At 42.0% G+C, this 17,729-nt stretch overlaps 1 protein-coding gene across 3 annotated transcripts; it reads left to right on the top strand.

Moving 5' to 3' along the window:
• Positions 1 to 406: 406 nt before the first annotated feature.
• Positions 407 to 16,170, top strand: LOC135378132 (protein NDRG3-like). 3 transcript variants are annotated; one of them, XM_064611032.1, is made up of 14 exons: positions 407 to 541; positions 3,764 to 3,863; positions 5,268 to 5,367; positions 7,807 to 7,927; positions 7,991 to 8,053; positions 8,134 to 8,194; positions 8,714 to 8,878; positions 9,225 to 9,328; positions 9,424 to 9,489; positions 9,575 to 9,674; positions 9,752 to 9,836; positions 11,060 to 11,107; positions 12,826 to 12,870; positions 15,013 to 16,170. In XM_064611032.1, the coding sequence occupies exons 2-14, from the start codon at positions 3,768 to 3,770 to the stop codon at positions 15,132 to 15,134; spliced, it is 1,176 nt and encodes a 391-aa protein (XP_064467102.1). In that variant the 5' UTR covers positions 407 to 541; positions 3,764 to 3,767; the 3' UTR covers positions 15,135 to 16,170. The 3 variants fall into 3 exon arrangements, with proteins under 3 accessions (XP_064467102.1, XP_064467101.1, XP_064467100.1); XM_064611031.1 differs by lacking the exon at positions 407 to 541 and adding an exon at positions 958 to 1,094 and having other exon boundaries at positions 15,016 to 16,170; XM_064611030.1 differs by lacking the exon at positions 407 to 541 and adding an exon at positions 959 to 1,094.
• The last annotated feature ends 1,559 nt before the right edge of the window (positions 16,171 to 17,729 follow it).

The raw sequence follows: 17,729 nt of genomic DNA, 5'->3' as shown, positions 1-17,729 counted from the left end.
GCATGCAATATAAATATTCATCAAATTGAAATCATCTTCCACTTGTCGTTCTTCTTGCAAATAGTGCGTATTGTGTTTTATGCCATTCAATATGTTCATTAGCGTTGTACTTCTGTTAGAGCGCACGCCGAAACCTGCACCGTGTGCTTTCGCTTGGTTCGATTCGGAGTCATGCACGGCCAATCTGATCGATGAGAAACCGGCGGCAATGCACAGGACACGCAGGTTCCGCGCAGAAAGAGGGAAGACATTTATATTTTCTCTATGCGTCTTTCCTCGCAATACGTGTTGTCGATGTACAGGGTAGAGGCGTAGAGAGGCGCAACGGCGAAGCACGTGGTGCGGATGTTTGTTGTGCCACGTGACCTATACTGACGAATCCGGAGTAAGGAGCAACCCCGCCTTTCAGGCGTCCCCCTCGAGAGGAACACCGAACAACGGCTACCGCGGCAGAACAGTAGGCAAGGTTCCTTGCTTGCGGATAAATTCCGTCGAGAGAAGCCGAGGAGAATCCACTTGAGCGACATACCGTACCCCTGAGGTAAGCTCAGAGCACATGTTCCGCTTTCTTTTGCACCACATGCGCTTTTCGTCCCTTTCGTACCAGTGTGTACTTCAGGCCTAATTCACCTGTCTCCCTGGGGCTGACGCTTTGAAAACCGGATTTGCAGGAAGTTACGCTGATTGCGAAGTTGCTCTGTATTTCTTTTACAAACTTACTCACCCACATAGGTTTATGCGCGCAAATAGGGAGCGGCTGCTGGCACGTGAACGTGATAATTTGTCGCTCGTGCGGACGAAGCTAGTTTCGTGACTGTATTATGTTAGAGGAGATCGCTTCTTCGCCTTACTGAAGGCGTTTCTAGCATTCTGAACGAAAAAAAAAAAAAAAACGAAGAGAAAGGTACGCTCGTGAGCTCTACGAAAAGACATTGCGTTGTGCGTGTTGAGAGGTGTTCTGGATCGCTTGTGTTCTGCTCAACCATGGATGCGCCATTGTTGAAACTGGCGAAAAGAGAGGTCCCTTACTCCAAGATGGTTCCGGTCCAGAAGGATAGCGACCGGAGCGAATTCGTTGAAACCAAGGACGAGAGGTAGGTGAGCCCTCAAAGCAGAAAGTCCGCCTCCGGCTGCTGTATCGCGACATAGCAGCATGGAATTGCCAAGCGGTGCGCTCTTGACGATAACGAGATCATACCCACGAAATTTAAATTACTCTGTGGAGGTTAGTGTAGAACGCGCTGACACTACGAGGTGCAAAAGTGGACGTGCGTAGCGGAGTAGCGATAATGCGACGCCACTTTTTGCTCGACGTCAACATCATCGAATGCGGGGCACTTGAATGCGAAATGAGGGCGATTGCGCAGTTCAGGCGTTGTGTGTGTACGATTCTTAGTTGACTTTGTTTGTGTTTCTGGCGGGTTTTAACGACGACCTACTCGAAAGGTAGATCGTGGTTTTAACTCTGCATGACCTTGGTTTTGTTTCAATTTTTGGAAGAACCGTTTTACATTTCCATAAGGAGTGGCTATTGTGGCTGTCTGTGTTCAAGAGCATTTTCGCTAAACTACACTTTTCCAGATAATACTAACCAATGAATGCAAGCCATTTCTTGAAAGATTTCTTTGGAGGTGGCCTTGAATACGGACTAGTTGGTGTCGTCATATTTCCTGCCTTGCACAATAAATATTGCGTGTTTTTATTTTTGTCTTCCGCCAAGGAGACTGCTCTTTATCTGATTTTAATGCTCGGGAATAGTGCACGGCTTGTCGTCCTGCTATATAGTGACTCATTTTGTGTTGTCCAGCGATTGGTGACCCCTTTCGTGTTGCAACGTTAGAATCTGCATATATTTCCTACATAGACAAGACGAGCTAGTTAATTCATTTGTTTTCACAGTGCGGTATGGCAGGCCTGTGTTGTGCTGTGGCATAGCCAGTGTATCTGCAGCTTTGCTCCGTGTGAATATACGGGCACATCTCCTAGTCTGTTGCCTACAGTCGTCTGATCACCATGGACATTGTTCGGAAGGTTGATGTCATTGGCGTTTATACGATTTTTATTTGCTAGGTGCCTTCTACTTTGACGGGCAATTTCTTTTCCATTATCTTGTCCACATAAAGTTCACAGAGTTCGCAGGTTCTTCCATTCTTTCTTCAGCAGTACACTGCTATCTTTGTGTTTTTAGTTTGTCTTGCTATGGAATTTGTTCCTCACTGCTTACTTCATATTGCTGGAGAAAGACTTTTGACCATCTGCATTAATAGGAAGCTGCCCAGTGCGCTTCTGTTTAATGTCAGATAGCTACAAACTCGGCGACAGCAGTGCCACATGTTATCATCTCGATCATCATGTTGTTTGGCTGCGATTTGTTAGGTTTGTGGATAATTTTTGTACCTAACTTTCACGTCTCTGCCCAGTAACATACTAATATGGTGTGCCCTTACTTATCAAAAGTTGAGCACATTTTTTTGTTGAGCACATACTGTAAATTACTCTACAGGTTGTTTTCATAGGCATTAGCAGAATTTGTGCAACATCAGTGCACATGAGCACAAAAGTTTAGGTCGTGGTTGTTCTCGTATGATTTGTGCACTAATTTGGCTAGTTTTGTTAATTGAATTATTAATTAGCCATGTAAAGGTAGCTTTCTTTTCTCGTGAAATTGAGTAGTACAAAGTCAGGTTACTACTAACATTTCACGAGTCTCCTGTATGCAAAAATCCATTGCTTGCCAAATGACATCAACCTCCAAGGCCTCCTGTGTAACATTTATTGCTTCTACAGCACTTAGCCATTAACAAGCTCTGTACATTGTATTGTGGACTATACAAGTGAAACAGTTGGTAAATAAAAGGCATCTTCCAGCGCTATGCTGCCCTCTGCTTTTTCTGGGTTATGCTGTTCAGGCAGGGGAAACTAGATAAGGATACTAAGAGCTGGGAAAATGAGCTAGTTGCTTTGCAGCTTGTGAGTTCAGGTGGGGACACTGATAAAGCGGAAACATGCACCATCCTCATGGTACTGTCCAATCTGACAATATATAGTTCTGTTCTGCATGTGACGTAGTATAATGGTTCAATGGGGAAGCCAAATAGCACAAAAGAAGTATAAAGTGTAGGCTTCCTGGATCCTCTTCCTTTCTTCATCCTTTATGTTGTAAGGAGGGTGGCTGCATAGGGCTGTGTACAGGGCTGTGTCTGGCCTCCCATTTCTCTTATCATGGTACACTGGTGGCACGTGATTCGGCATGGCATCAATTGTACCAATCAGCCCTGCACAATTTTATGCTTGCCTCATAGATGTGGGGTGGATGGAATGGGGAAGTAACTGAGGCCAGTAAAACAGACACACAACACTTGAGCCTGTCCAACACGGTGCCCACTTAAAAATTCCCAAATATGCAATTGTAAGGCTTGGGTGTTGTGTTCATTCCTGTGTTTCGTTGGCCTGGGCTACTTCCTCAATCTGTGTATGGAGGGTGAGTACGTGTCCTTCTGGTGTCAGAGCCAGCATGGTAAAATCGTTGGTCAGAAACCGGAACATATGAGTTTAGCACCCTCTGCTGGTGCCTTTTCACAAACTTCCTATCTTTGAATGCATTGAAACTAAAGAGTATGTGCCAAAAAAAATCCCATCCCTACAAAGCACGCCATAAATATGGTATGCCAGGAGCTGCACTATGCTGCGAATAAGCTGCTGTTGGCAGTGCATTAGTGTTTTTTGGTTTCACGGTTTTCACTTTTACCCTATCTCTCTCCAGTGGTATGCCGACTGACACCATGGACGACATTGAGCTTAGGAACGTGGAACTCCAGTACCCTCTGATGAGGTCATTGGCAAGAAGTGATTCTTACACTCAGGTACAAACGTTGTATTTCCCACAGTGCTGGATGATTGTAGGAGCTATAAGCCTGTGTTGTTTTGCTTTCTCTCTTCATTGACCTGTACCAACTAGCCCGTCTTGATACGCTTAGTAAGATTTTCACTGTTGTGCTCACTGAGGTGTGCCTGTTCAGGAAATGCCTATGTGCAGTCTGTGCTTGTAACGTTATAATAGCATTAAAAATCAGTACTAGCATTGGTTGTTAAAATACAGTACTATAACGTATACCCCTAAGAGCCAGAAAATGTGTGTTCCTGTCTTGGAAGCTCTGGTTTCAACTGATTTGGATGCCTCAGGCATCTCAAATGTGACATAAAACTCCCACAGGAACTGTATAGAAATAATTGGCGAACATCTAGTTTGTTGTTTCATGAGGCTTCCTGCTGTGGGACTCCAAACCCTCTCATTGATTTCTTAGTGTTACATTGTGCTGCGTAATCTATGGCCAGAACGTATTTTGCGGCTGCTGCTAACTGTATTCTTAAATAACTGTTCCCGTCCTAGACTGCACATTTCCAGTGCTGGTGCTGTTTACATAACATATGTGGAAGGGCAGTGGCAGTATGAATGTACAGTATGTATCTCGATTTGCCATCAGCCTCCATTCAATAAGTGTGCAAGGTGATTTCAAAATGCCTTGTCAGAGAACCTCAGGAAGTGATCTTTTTGATGTTTTCATTGCAAAAAAACAGTTGGCACATGTACAACGAAGCCGCAGGTGTTTGATCGTAAAGGTATAGCAGCAAATAGCATAGAACGCAGTTACCCGATCCCTGCGTCGCAGGCTTTCTAGTTTCGCATAGATTGATTCTGGAGGTAAACCTGCAAATAGCATAGGGCATAGTTTTCTGGATTTGTGTGTGGCAGACTTTGTGGCAACATTGAATAACATGGCTCAGAGGGTAGAGATTGCAGTGATACGTGATATGGTATGTATTCCTCTACTAAATTTTAGTGCCTTCCAGTCTACCACAGTGAGTGCTACACATGCGTGCTACAAGAATGAGGTTTTGCTAGTGGCTCTCAATTATGCTCTCGTGTGGGTGTGCCCTAGTGCAGCTTGCGATGCTTGTACACTTCTGATTTATTGAGCAGATGTTAATTTGTGTATCAGAAAAATAAGAATGATCTTTTTTGCTACTGTCCTTTTCTCTTGTGCGTATCAGTCCATACTTGACAGGGGCCCACATGAGTGCAAAAAAAGTCTTTTGGATCTTGCTAGTTGCTCTTTAGACACCCTTCACTTTCTCGTTCTTATTTCTCCTTTTGAAGACGAGAACCCATGCTAAGGCTAGGGAGCATTGCCAAATTAGCTTACTTCATGAGTGTGCAGCATCATAGAAAGTGGCATCCAGACGGCAATGTGAACCATGTGTTGCAGGAGGATCGCATAGACACAGACTTCGGAAGTATGGTAGTTGCTGTGCAAGGTGACAAGAACAAGCCTGCCATGTTCACTTACCATGACATCGGCCTGAATCGTGAGTCTGGCTCCTACTCTATATTTCTATTTGCTGTATAATCCTTCTATTCTTCTCTGAAGTTCATTTAGCATTGCATTGCAACATCAATCTTTGATTAAATTTCTTGCATGGAGAGGGGGGAGTGGGGGGGGGGGGGGGGGTCTGTAAATGAACTCATAGTTAGAAATACTGACTAGTATCAAAGCTCAAAAGAAATGAGCAGCATGATAGGCAGCATGCTGCATATTTCAGTATTGGCTCAGAGCCAGTGAAATATACTAAAAACATTGCTGGTAGAAATAACATGGAGCAAATGTGGTAAAGTTAAATAGGTGACAGAAAGGAAATAAACTGTGACCCATTCACAAATTTCATCAACTGATATGCCTTGCATGCCAGTCCAAGTGTTTCTACACTTTGTCGTGCTAAGGGTGTTCAAGGCCAGAGACTTTGCACACAGCTATTGCACAAAGGTGTTCTGCCCAAGGCCGCCTCACTCTGAAGAGGATTGATAAGCCTCTACTAGTTTGGGAGACGCACTGTCTAGAAGTGAAAACAATGAAGAGAGCCTGATACCAAGGCACACATGTGAAGAGCTAAGCCTATGTAGTGAACAAGAATAGCTCTCTTAGGTAATGCAGAAGAAAAGTAAACTGCTGCTGTGCAAGAGGACAGCTGTGTGAGCTATTGAAAGTATTTGTAAGCACTAGCAGTGCAAAATTTGTGTATGAAAGGGTTTGAGGTCACAGTGGATTACTTAATATGCGATCATAAGACTGCCAAATTTTCAAATTTTTGCGATCTCAACATGTGTAACATCAAGTATGTTAGTTTTTTTTTTAGTTCACCTGCGAAGAGCATGAAACAGAAGAGATAAAAAGGAAATAAAAGGTTTTGTTTCGTATTTATATACAGGGTGTTCCAACTAACATGTAAAAAATACTGCTCTATGCAAATGAAACCAAGTGACTGTTGCTAGCTGCCGTGCATCCTAGTTGCCAGTATTTTTCATAGTGCCTACTTGATTAGATAAGACTAATTAGATATCTTTTGAAACTGTAGGCCCATAAAATATCACATAATAAGTAGAGCCCGGATTTATAGGCACGAAAAACCTTGTTTTAGGCGCCTCTAAAGGGCACTATAACTTGTCGATTTTTTTCATCTCCAGTACTGAAAGTGCAAGAACAAAGTGAATAAATCAGTTCCATCTGCAAGAACAATACCGTAAATGGGAGTTGTGACTGTTTGTCTAATCTTTTTGCTGCATGAAATGGAAAACTTGTCCATCCTACTACGGTCAAAAGGCTTCCAGCCATTGCCTCCATTCCATGGCACTTCAGAAGGACTTGTTACGGCCAGCATACGGACGATATACGAGATGGGCTTCGAGCATCGAAAGCTTTAGTCGCAAATTTCTTCATTCAAATTTTTTAAGCCCCACCTTCTAGATTTCGTTTTAGGCATTACCACATGGCTCGCAACCACTAGCAAATATGGGTGATCAAGTCTCCTCACACTGGACGGAATGTTATTTTCGCTCGTGTGCCTTGCTGGCACTGAATGCAGGAGAGGGGGGCAACATTCCCAAAGGTTGCCAAACTGCAGGGATTGTACCTATATACCTTTGCACGTCACATCCCCTCCCCAGCATTTTACCGTGCATCAAGTTAGTTGTAAAAAAGGGGGAACATGGAAACTAAAAAGCTCTTAGATGTAAGCACTCAACAGCGCTGAGAGTTCTAGATTTCGACAAAACCGTTAGGAAACGTGCCTATGTTTTATAATAGCGACCCAAGGAACAAAAACGCAATTCTGGAAGAGAGAAAAAGAACGAGTAAGCGATTTTCAATTCCCAGCTTACATTCCAGTACCTTTGAGATAATCGCTTCTTTGAAGCGATATCGATGGTTCCAAAATGTTGTGCAAGGTGACCGATGTCAATTTCGCCTGCAAAACTGACTGTTGCCACTTCTTAAACGCCATTATAGGCATTTTTCGATGTTTAATCGGAGTTTTAGGCATCTACAACAAAATATGCAGCAAGGTCGAAATAGGCATTTATATGCACTATCAAATCCCCATGGGAGGTTCCCCAACACCCAATTCGTGCTCCTGTATTGAAAGGCACTATTAGGATCACACGAAAAAAATAGGCATTTGCCTAGGAATCCGGGCTCTAATAATAAGATATGAGATATATCAAATGAAAAAAATAGTGTAAGAGTTGCCCTTCACGTGTTAGTCAGGAATAGAAATCTCAGAATCCTAGAAATCATCTCCCCCCCCCCCCATCCATTAACAACAGTATGGTATACCGCAATGTCAGAAAATAAGTAGAAACTACTGGAAGAAACTGGGAAAACACACTAAATCTCTGACAGTTATTTTGATCGTATTCTCCAATTTCAGAGTTCAGTACATGGTGACATCAAACAACATTCCTCCTCTTTGCAGATGTGTCGAACTTCCAGGCTTTTTTCAACTACACAGATGTGCGTGACATGATGAAGAACTTCTGCATCTACCACATCAATGCCCCGGGTCAAGAGGAAGGGGCTGCTCCTCTGCCTGATGGGTATTGAAATCTATTTATGCAATGGGAGATTCTGAAAATAAATTTCCTTAATTTCCATTGCAGCTATGCCTACCCCTCAATGGAAACATTGGCTGACATGCTGCTTCTGGTTATGAAATTCTACAAGTGAGTGTAGTGTATTTCTTTTTTTATTCCAATGGTCTTCTGCAGATGCTTATGGACACTGTATATTTCTCTCTTCCTAGAATTAAGCACTTCATTGGCTTTGGTGTTGGTGCTGGTGCGTACATCTTGGCCAAGTTTGCTGTAAGTGTATAAAGATTTGCTTCAGTGTGTGTAAAAATGAATCTGCCTCTGGGACATTTCCAGTTGAGCAACATTTGGAAGCATTTAAAATGCTTGAACACACATTTTAGTGACAAGCATTTTTTAGTTTGTTTTCCCAGTGGTGTTATGGCATGACAACTATTTCTCTACCTTTGTATGCCTTGTCACAGTACCATGTGTTAATACTGTGTGCTTCCAACTGTTTTATCTTTTACTCATCTCCTGTCTTGGTCCCACTGGGGATTGACAGTATGGTAAATAAATGACCTTTTGTTGCGTGTTTCCTGTCACTGTGATGGCTGTGTGTGACATCATTGTTCTCGCACGGTGAGACATTGATTTCTGGGTAATAATTGGTTTCAACATGAAAATGTGGGCTGCAATTTCTAACATTGTTGCGCTACGTCAGATTGCTTCCGACTAGCTATCATCATGAGGCTAGTTTACACTGTCTGCGCAAGAGGGATCATCTACAGTAATTTGTCTTGTTGTTTGCAGTTGGACAGGCCAGAATTGGTCGATGGCCTGTTCCTGATCAACTGTACCGCAACTAAGTCAAGCTGGGTGGAATGGGGATACCAGAAGCTGAATGCAATGCACCTACGCAGCTCGGGAATGACTGCTTCTACCATTGACTACCTTATGTGGCACCACTTTGGCAAGGTGAGGGAGTTTAGTCTGTTTGGCCGGTGTTTTAGTTCTCGTATGTAATGAAACACTTGATATGGTAAACTTCTTCACAATTCAGAATAATCACTATTCACACATATCTTACGAATGGGAATGGCCAAAACCCTGATGACACAGCTTGATGAGTACATGTGTTCAAGGGTTTATATCTTACCAAGAAAACACACACAGAAAAATAATTCTTTTCTCCTCAATAGCCTAGTGTGCAGTACCATGTGTCGATGATGTAATGAACCACATCTATCAAAAGTGTCACAACCCCTTCAACTATTACTGTTTGTGATGAACTCATTCATACTATTACGCATGTTTTCTGTAGGACGCTGAGGAACGCAACCATGACTTGGTTATGGTATTCCGACAGTACTTCAACAAAACCATCAACGCCCACAACTTGGGGTTTTTCATTGACAGCTTCATCAGGTAAGTTATTTCTGCAATCTTCAGTAGTTTGGTTATCATTGTCTCACTTTAAAATGTGTTGTGTTCCTTATTTGTGCGTGCTCCATGTCTTTTAGGCGATCAGATCTGAATGTCACCCGAGAGACTGATCCTATCAAGAAGAAGATGGTGAAGAACTTTAAGTATGTGGAATATGTGCTATTTCAGCAGCACAAGTCCATGCCACTCTGAATGCATCCATTATACTTGTGATTATGGTGCCTTCAGGTGCAGTGTGATGTTGGTAGCAGGAGCCCTCTCTCCACACTTGGAAGATACTGTCAACATGAACAGTCGCCTCGATCCTGCCACTTGCTCCTGGATGAAGGTACTGTTTGTTTGAAGCTTCATACTTGAACTTGTCTCACTGTTTTTCTTGTTTTTTTTTTACATATGCATTCTTAGGTGTCTGACTGTGGTATGGTTCTCGAAGAGCAGCCAGGGAAGGTCAGCGAATCTTTCAGGCTTTACCTACAAGGACTTGGATATGGTGAGCCCTTTGTCAGTGTATTAAGAGAGAACACAGATACGTGTTTGTCCTCACCATATTTTGTTCTCCATCGCATTGATCACTGTTTCAAGTATGCATAAGCAACTTGCCCGAAATCCCACTGTTGCACCTAGTCTCCCTGCCATCTAACCACAGTGTCAACTGAAGCTAGATCGCTGCACAGCACAGCCACTAGAGGGTTATACAACTATGAATGTTCTTAGCAGTAACAAAGGCATGCAGAATTTTCAGGTCGCTTGTGGCACTAAAATGCATAAGTGCTTCGAAGCTTTGCTAACTGTACTGAAAAGTTGTGTTTTCCTCATTCAGAGCAACTAGGCACCACATTTTTGGTGTGTAAAAGTGACTGACTTAAATGACTTTTTCCGCACAATCTATATGTGCCACAAGTACGACAGAGTTCTATCTAGCCACACGCTGAGTATCAGGTTCAGTCAGTTTTCCTAGCCTCTACGATTTTCATGACATCAGACTACTCGAATTGCCATGCCCTGAATATACATTGAGCTGTTATATGCATTAGACAATAGCTTACAGTGGAATTGAACTTGTCTGTCTAAGGTACTGTCCTGCACCCATGTATCATGTTTCGGCCTCCGAGAGAGTAGTTAATCTGAATTAGAAAATAGTGGGTACATCAGTCTTCTTGTGAGCATGGTCACATGGTATTGAATTCAGTGTATTTCTAAAGTGCATGTTGTCACTTCACCACTTATAGAGTGGATATAATCAACTTTGAAGCAAGTCTGACCTCTCTGAACCTTTCCTTCTGACATACTGCTGTACCTGTTTTTGTAGCAACACTCCGGAGAGTACAGCATTTTCCCATGACTAATACTGCACTCATAACGAAACAAAAATGTAGAATGGCAGTATTAGATGCATAAAGATAATAACTCCATTTGGTCCAGTTCTTTTTGAATAAACCATCAAAATGAGGCCTCGACGTTGACTTTTAATGGCCTATACCTGCATCTCAATACCACCTCTATCATCCATTCATCGTCTCAAAATAAAGTTGTTGTTTCAGTACCATCTATGAGATGGCACTGGAGTCAGACACAATGCTGCAGACAATATTGAAACCTTGTAGAGGGTGCAAGAGACATCAGTTTCATTTTTAATTTTTGGTTTGGGAAGACTATTAGCATTTGTGTAAAACAGAGTATGCTGTAAACATTAACTTTGTTTCTCTCGCACAGCCTTGAACTCATCCCAGCGTAGAACATCCGCTGCGTCTTTGAATGAAGGTGAGTTTTTCTTTCCTAGTCATGTTGCTGTTCGTCATGTAACAGTGTAACGCTGTATACGCCATGTTGTAAACTCCATGAATGAACACCATGAATGTAAAATCTAACTTAGAATGAGGTGATGCTTCAACACCCAGTTAGCCTTTGTTAATTTTTACAAAATTAACTAAATCTTTGTGAGGTTGACATGTTAGTTGGAGCAGAAACATCATGGTTTAGGATACATAAAAGAAGTTGTCAACCCACGATTGTTCGGGGCTGTACGCATCTGCAGTGCTAACCTGAAACAGCATCACAAGTGGCACATCTGACTTAGAATGAACCACAACTGATACAAGAGACATAAAAAATGAAGCATGTGCAGCTGTAGGCAAGTCTTAGCATTTGGAAATGGCAGCGATGAACAGCTTTGGTAGTAAGTATAGCTGTTTCGTAAGCTAATTTTATTTACTTCATTGGTTTCAAAGGTGAGGTGTTAATATTTTCCCCAGCATATCACACTTCCTGTCGTTCTCCACAGCCACATGTTGCAGAAATTCATACGAAACGAAGCAGGTGGCAACGTGTGGTTGTTTTGAATTACAACTTTAGGTGCATGAACATGTCACCATAGGAAACCTTCAAATTCGTAGGTAACTTGAATTAACGGGAAAACAGCTGTGCAGTTTTCATTTAGTGAATTTATTGTGCATCATATTTGTCTTTTGTGCTTTCATCATGAGGAATGTATGAATAAACATGTAAACTTGGCAGAAAATTGTGGAGTATAGAGAGCAGTACTTCAGTTGACTACCTCATCTTGGCACTCTGTTCAGTGCTGTTCATTTTTTTCTTTATTGAAATGGCTCGTATAAACTGTCGTGTTGTCTCTTGCTCCCCTTCCCCATCACACATTAATTTTGTCATCTTCCCATATTGCATGCACTAAGAGCTACAGTTAGACGTGTCTTTTTGTTAGCACTGCTGTGCACTCAAAGCATGATCATTTTATGATCGATGCCCACATTCTTCACATTGAATTTACACCCTGCTGTTTTACATTTTAGTTCCTATTCTTTTCGTTTCTACTTTTCATGGTGTTTCTTTATTTACTTCGAAAGATAAATGAAACCTCACTTCACTGATAACGTGCTGGGTGTACAATGTTGGCAAAACAAAAGTAAACAAGTGGGCATAATTCATGCAAACTACAAAGGTAGTGTTTCAAAAAGCTCAGTTAACTGCAGCAGTATTACAGTCAAGCCAATTTATAATCATAAGGTGAGCTCAAAATACATGAGTATATCCTGAGACATGGGCAGTACATGGATGCCTGCAAAGAGTCTGCAGTTGGGGATTCAGGTCACAAGATCCTTGCGGGTTGGGAGGATGATGCACTTCTGCGGGTTAGGCAATGTGTGAGCCCCACATTAAGTGCAGATAAAGCTTTTGCAAAGTGGTCTCTGAGAGAGAAATTAGCTTTGGACGTTTAGACTCAAAGAAACAGTGTGGAACTTTCAGTGAGCATCACATTGGGAACAATAAGGACCCATAGACCTCAAGAGCATCATCCTAATGCGACAGAGAATAACTGATCAGAAGGGGTTCCCAACAAGTTTAGCCTCTTCAGCTTGTGAAAGTGAGGTTTCACCAGGATCACAATGCAGACGTCTTCTGCACTTGAATCTTACTGATTTGGTTTATTTTGGTTCTTTTCTTTTGCACCCTCCCTCACCCAGCCTTGGAGATGCGTCGTCGATCCTCGCTTACTGCTCAACATGCAGGTTAGAAATTGTTTTGACCTTGTTTTCTTCAGCGCTTCATGCTAAGTAATGTCGAGGTCTGCTGAGGAAGAATGCTGTTGCCAGAAGTGCACTTTTGAACGTGCACGCGTGAGGACACCATGCTTCTGCTGCGCCTCTCTTTACGCACATAGTGCTCCAGGGATTGCCAAATGCAGTGTCCTTGCCTCAGAAACACTTGGCCATCCAGCTATGGCTTGGTGAATTTGTCATTGTGGGTTTGTTTTAGTGAGCATGGTGCTCGCGGGCTTCTGTGTCACCTGTAGTTCAATGCATAGGGGGAGTGTATGTAGGAAATGCGTCCCATAATGCGTAATTGCAAAGGTCCATTAAGACGAGACAATATGCTTCTGTTACTGTTGCTTACCTGAAGAGCAGTAATTTGACTTTGTGCATGCTTCAGTTTGTTGAAAAGTGGTGCCTCCTAATCTGGGAAATGTTTAGTACATTTGGGTGTGCGCATTTTACTGAAAGCTGTGGCCGATGCAATGGGTAAAAAAAGTGTGAAAGACATTGCATTGTTAAAATGCAAATTGGTCCTGTATGTTAGTATGCACAACATTACATTTCTTACCATATGGCAAGCAGTATTTTGATGCTAGTGAAATGAATTTGAATGTATACCTGTTAAGTATGTAACTCTCATTCCTGGTACAAAAATTACTGTGCATACTGTGCAATTTAGTGCATAATGAATTAAATTGGATGTCTGTTATTAGTTCTCTGCACAGTTACACATTGTCTAAGAACGAACAGCACATCAGGGGTGGCACTTTTAGTCAGTGGTAGGGTATAATACAGAGCAACTTTGTGATACCGGTGATGCTCACTATTGCATCGTTCACAAAGATCACAAATGGTGCAACATGCCCAAGTTGCGCTTACATGCAGTGTCTGTTTTACACACGTCCATCTAATACGAAGCCATCCCTAAAGTACTAAGTCACAACTGCAATGCGTAGTGAGCCATCGTGAAAAAGAGGTGCTATTTTCTGACCTGTCCAGGATTCTTGTGAAGGGAAGTTTATACAACAGGCTAATTGTGCTCTTTAGCTCTACTGAGCAAATAATTCTAGCTTCAGAATGTTCCTTTTCAGCTTACCATGCTAAACACCCAGTGTTGCAAAGTTTAAAGCTATATTGTGTTCAGTTTTGTGCAGCAACTCTTCCAGCGCTTCTCAGTCTTTTGTGGCGCTTTATTGCCTTTTGTTTGGTGGTCCTGCAAGCAGGGCTTAATGCATACAACTGTAGCTGACAGCTTGTAGTCAGTAGTCTAGTGGAGTTTTCAATGTGCATGATCTCAGCAGTTTGCTTTGAAAACTAGCCCATTGGTAAACTGCTCTGTCCAAAAGTACAGAAAAAAAAGTGATTTGAGTAAGGATGTAGCTTACATTTAGTTATTCATTTCGTACTCATCAGCATTTAGAATATTTTGCTTTATGCGTTCCTCACGAAGCTACCTTCTTCGTTTTTCTTAAGTGAATACGAGTCGTGCGAGATAGTGTCTTATACACTGTCTCTGTGTATGTGTGTACAACGAGGCATCCTCACTTGTGTGTTTCCGTTCGTATTTCAGCAAGAAAGTGTAAGTTTGTAATAGTGCTAATAGTGTGGAGGTAGGTTTAGCTTGTGTCTGTGTATTCACGAAAGTAGTTAATTGTGACATACCACTCCAGTGTATGTCTTGCACATCAAGCTAGTTTTGATATAATAGTAGCATCGATTGTACCATGTCTTTGTACAAGTCACATGTAGTGCATTTTCTTTTGTGTGGACTTTCTGTGCTCATTCTTTTGCATCACCACACTGGCTAACGCTGTTGTTTCCTTTCCGTTTCTGGTTTTGTACACTAGCGTTACACACTTCTCTTATTCTGGCCAATGCTGTTTTCCTGCCTGCTCTTTTGTTGCTGCCGTTGCATCATGTGTGTTGCACACAATCACATGACCAAAGTAGTGAAAGGGCGCGGTTACAAACCTAGTAGACCTCTGTGTGAAAACTGGTCCTTGTTTCTAAACCCTGTGCAGTTCCACCCCAGTTTCTGAATTGTTTTGCACACTGATTGTTTGATTGATTTTTCTTTTCCCCTTCTTTTTCTTTCTTCCCTCTCCTCCTCTTCCATAGTAGCTATTCAAAAGCTGAACGTAGTGCGTCAGTCTTCGCTTGAAGAGGAAACCAACACGGCCAGCAAACAGGAGGTTCACATTGTTGAAAACCCCATTAACCAGCATCAGGTGAACTGTTAAATATGCTTGTCTTGTGGACATGCAGTTCCCTCTGTTCTTTTCTGTCCAGTGAGAAAATTGCCTAGGAAAAGAAATGCGAAACACGCGGTACAAGTCTATTGCATGATTCTCACTTGCACACCGAACATGTTGTGTACACGCACACACAGGCACATGGGAACATGGAGCATGGAGATGCACATTGGCAGTTTGATGTTTTTATCTCAAATTTGACAAGTCAAGAGATGCTTCTCTTTTAATACAGGTACATTATTACATTATGCTTATTTGACTAAAGAAGAGACTTGGATAAGATTGAAAACTTGCAGTAATGTACAGATTGTTGCTAATTACGCAGCATGACTGGTAGCAACAAAGCGCATGCCGTTAAGTTGTCTGTGTGTGCATGTAAGTGTGCATTTCAGTTCTGCTTGAAGGTCTTTAAATGTATTTCTCTACAAGTTAATTATTGTATACTGCTAAAGTACAATGCAAGATGCCATGCTAGGTTTCTAGGCTTAGCCTTGCTGCCGCACATTGAATGTTCCTGCAGCAACGGACGGAGGACCAACACACTTGATGCGAGCTTTGTTCCTTCTTTGTGTATAGTTTCTTCACAAGTGTATATCATGCTAGTACAATTATGTAAGGTTAATATAAAGAGCAAGTGTCTTCATTATTTTTTAAGCCTGGTGGTGTAGTCTCTAACAACTTTGTTAGAGGCATGCTTTGTATTTTCGCACAACGAAGACAGTTTTTGCTGGCCTTTTCTCGAAGGTGTGTGAAGGGTAGACATTTAGGGGAATATGTTTTTAAGCTGGTTGTAGATGGTGGTTGATGATGTATTATGTGTACACAACTTCGACACACAGGTTATGTGTATAAATATTTTTACTTGAGCGCTGTGTACATTTATGTTATTCTTGTAAGAGAGTTCTCAGAGGAAGAAACTGTTGTATTTTTATTAGTTTTGCCTATGCCTGTGCAAATTTGAAGTGCATTGTTTTTAGATCTATGCAGGTACTTGCACATGGTACAAATAAAAATGCAATCACTAGGATGTCTCATTTCATTCAAGTATGCTTTGGAAGGATCACAGTTATAGTCCGATAGATGCCCTTATCTTTCAGAGACGTCTGATTTATATGTGAAACTGCCCTACATGCCAGTGTCCAACCTAATGTGAACACACATTTTGTAGTGGCCAAACAAGCTTAGAGCTATTCTGTTGGTATGAGTGTTGTTGCTCATATAGGCTTGCTGCTTGGTTTTTGTTCCCATGTAGCGTAGAGCAATTCTTATTTCTACCACATTAAAATCTTATACACTATAAATTATATATATAGTCATGTCTCGCTATCCGGACTACGTTACCGGGAACGAACCGGGACATCAAGTACGGGGACCAATCTTCCACGACCTAGGTTATTCTGATTCACTTATCCGGAAACGTGTCAACGTCCTCTGTCCCTGGCATGTGCTTTGTTCGCATTGTTCCCAAAAAGGGTCCCATCTCACCGGGGCATTCTGTACTGTTTGACTCCCCTTTCTTCAGAGGTCACTCCCTTTTGGTGTGTGCAGGCACACTGTAGAGATGGTTGACGATAAGCGGAAGAGGTGCCCTGTATCCACCGGGCGCAATAAATCCACATGTGAACGTCAATGTCCAGGCCGTCCGAAGGCATCTCCTGTCTTTTGGCCTGTTCCAAATACACTTGCCAAAAAGATAAAAATATATGTGTGGGATCAACTTTCAGAGACATTACCCTTCTTTGAACAGCAGGGTGATGCAGCGGGTGCAGAGGCTGTGACCAAAATTCTGTCACACGCGTGCTTAAATGTTTTCAAGCAGCTCACTTCGCATGAATGTTTGCAGATCCGATCTTCTCCTTGTTTCCTTTTCTGGAACTATAAAGAGTTCTCACAAATTTGGGGGGTTTCCCCGGAAATTTGCTTGGTTCGGTTATCCGGAAATTTGTTATCCGGACGAAAAGTGATGACTCCAGAGGTGTTCGGATAATCGAGACATGACTGTATATAAAAGAGCAATCAGAAATTGATACTTTCTGATACAAGGAATTAAAATCTGCCATGCAGCATATACAAAGATCCCTGTTTCTCACTTAGGGCAAACCATGCAGGTTAATGTTCAAAAGGAAGTATTATGGTACTTAAACTTTATGCTGACAATAGCTTGTACAAATTATAATTAATAAATCAAGCTCTAAGCTACTGTTTCATTGGCGCGTCAAGATCACAACAGTGTGCTACAAGGAAGCCTTGGCTCACATGGCTATCTAGGTGATAACAGAACAGCTCCTCTCTTTGGAACTCTCACTTTCCTCATGTTGCTGATTCCCAAAATATCCAATAATTTTCCTGAATGAAGAGTCAGTACATTAAATGTCCTCCTTGGAGGGGGGAAAGGAGGTTTGGTTACCATTTCAACGTGCACGAAGTAATTGGTAGAATTCGGCATATAACTGAAGCAAAAGCCTTAGTTGGGAGCTGATATTTCGAACACTAAAATGTTATGCTACTGGGCACAGTCGTCATAATATTTGAACGGTCTGGGAATATAACCTGATAAAGAAGCATGGATTACTGAGAGTTGAG

Source organism: Ornithodoros turicata, chromosome 1 (assembly GCF_037126465.1).
Source record: "Ornithodoros turicata isolate Travis chromosome 1, ASM3712646v1, whole genome shotgun sequence".
In the NCBI taxonomy this organism is placed as follows: domain Eukaryota; kingdom Metazoa; phylum Arthropoda; class Arachnida; order Ixodida; family Argasidae; genus Ornithodoros; species Ornithodoros turicata.
Note: the sequence above shows the minus strand (reverse complement) of the source record. Positions and strands in the feature narration are given on the sequence as shown.

Bases quoted from the DNA above. Each gene is read 5' to 3' on its own strand.
- LOC135378132 (XM_064611030.1), top strand. From the start codon at position 985: ATGGATGCGCCATTGTTGAAACTGGCGAAAAGAGAGGTCCCTTACTCC. The intron at 8,054-8,133 runs GTGAGTGTAGTG...CTCTCTTCCTAG, and splicing joins CTGGTTATGAAATTCTACAA to AATTAAGCACTTCATTGGCT. The intron at 9,675-9,751 runs GTACTGTTTGTT...ATGCATTCTTAG, and splicing joins CCACTTGCTCCTGGATGAAG to GTGTCTGACTGTGGTATGGT.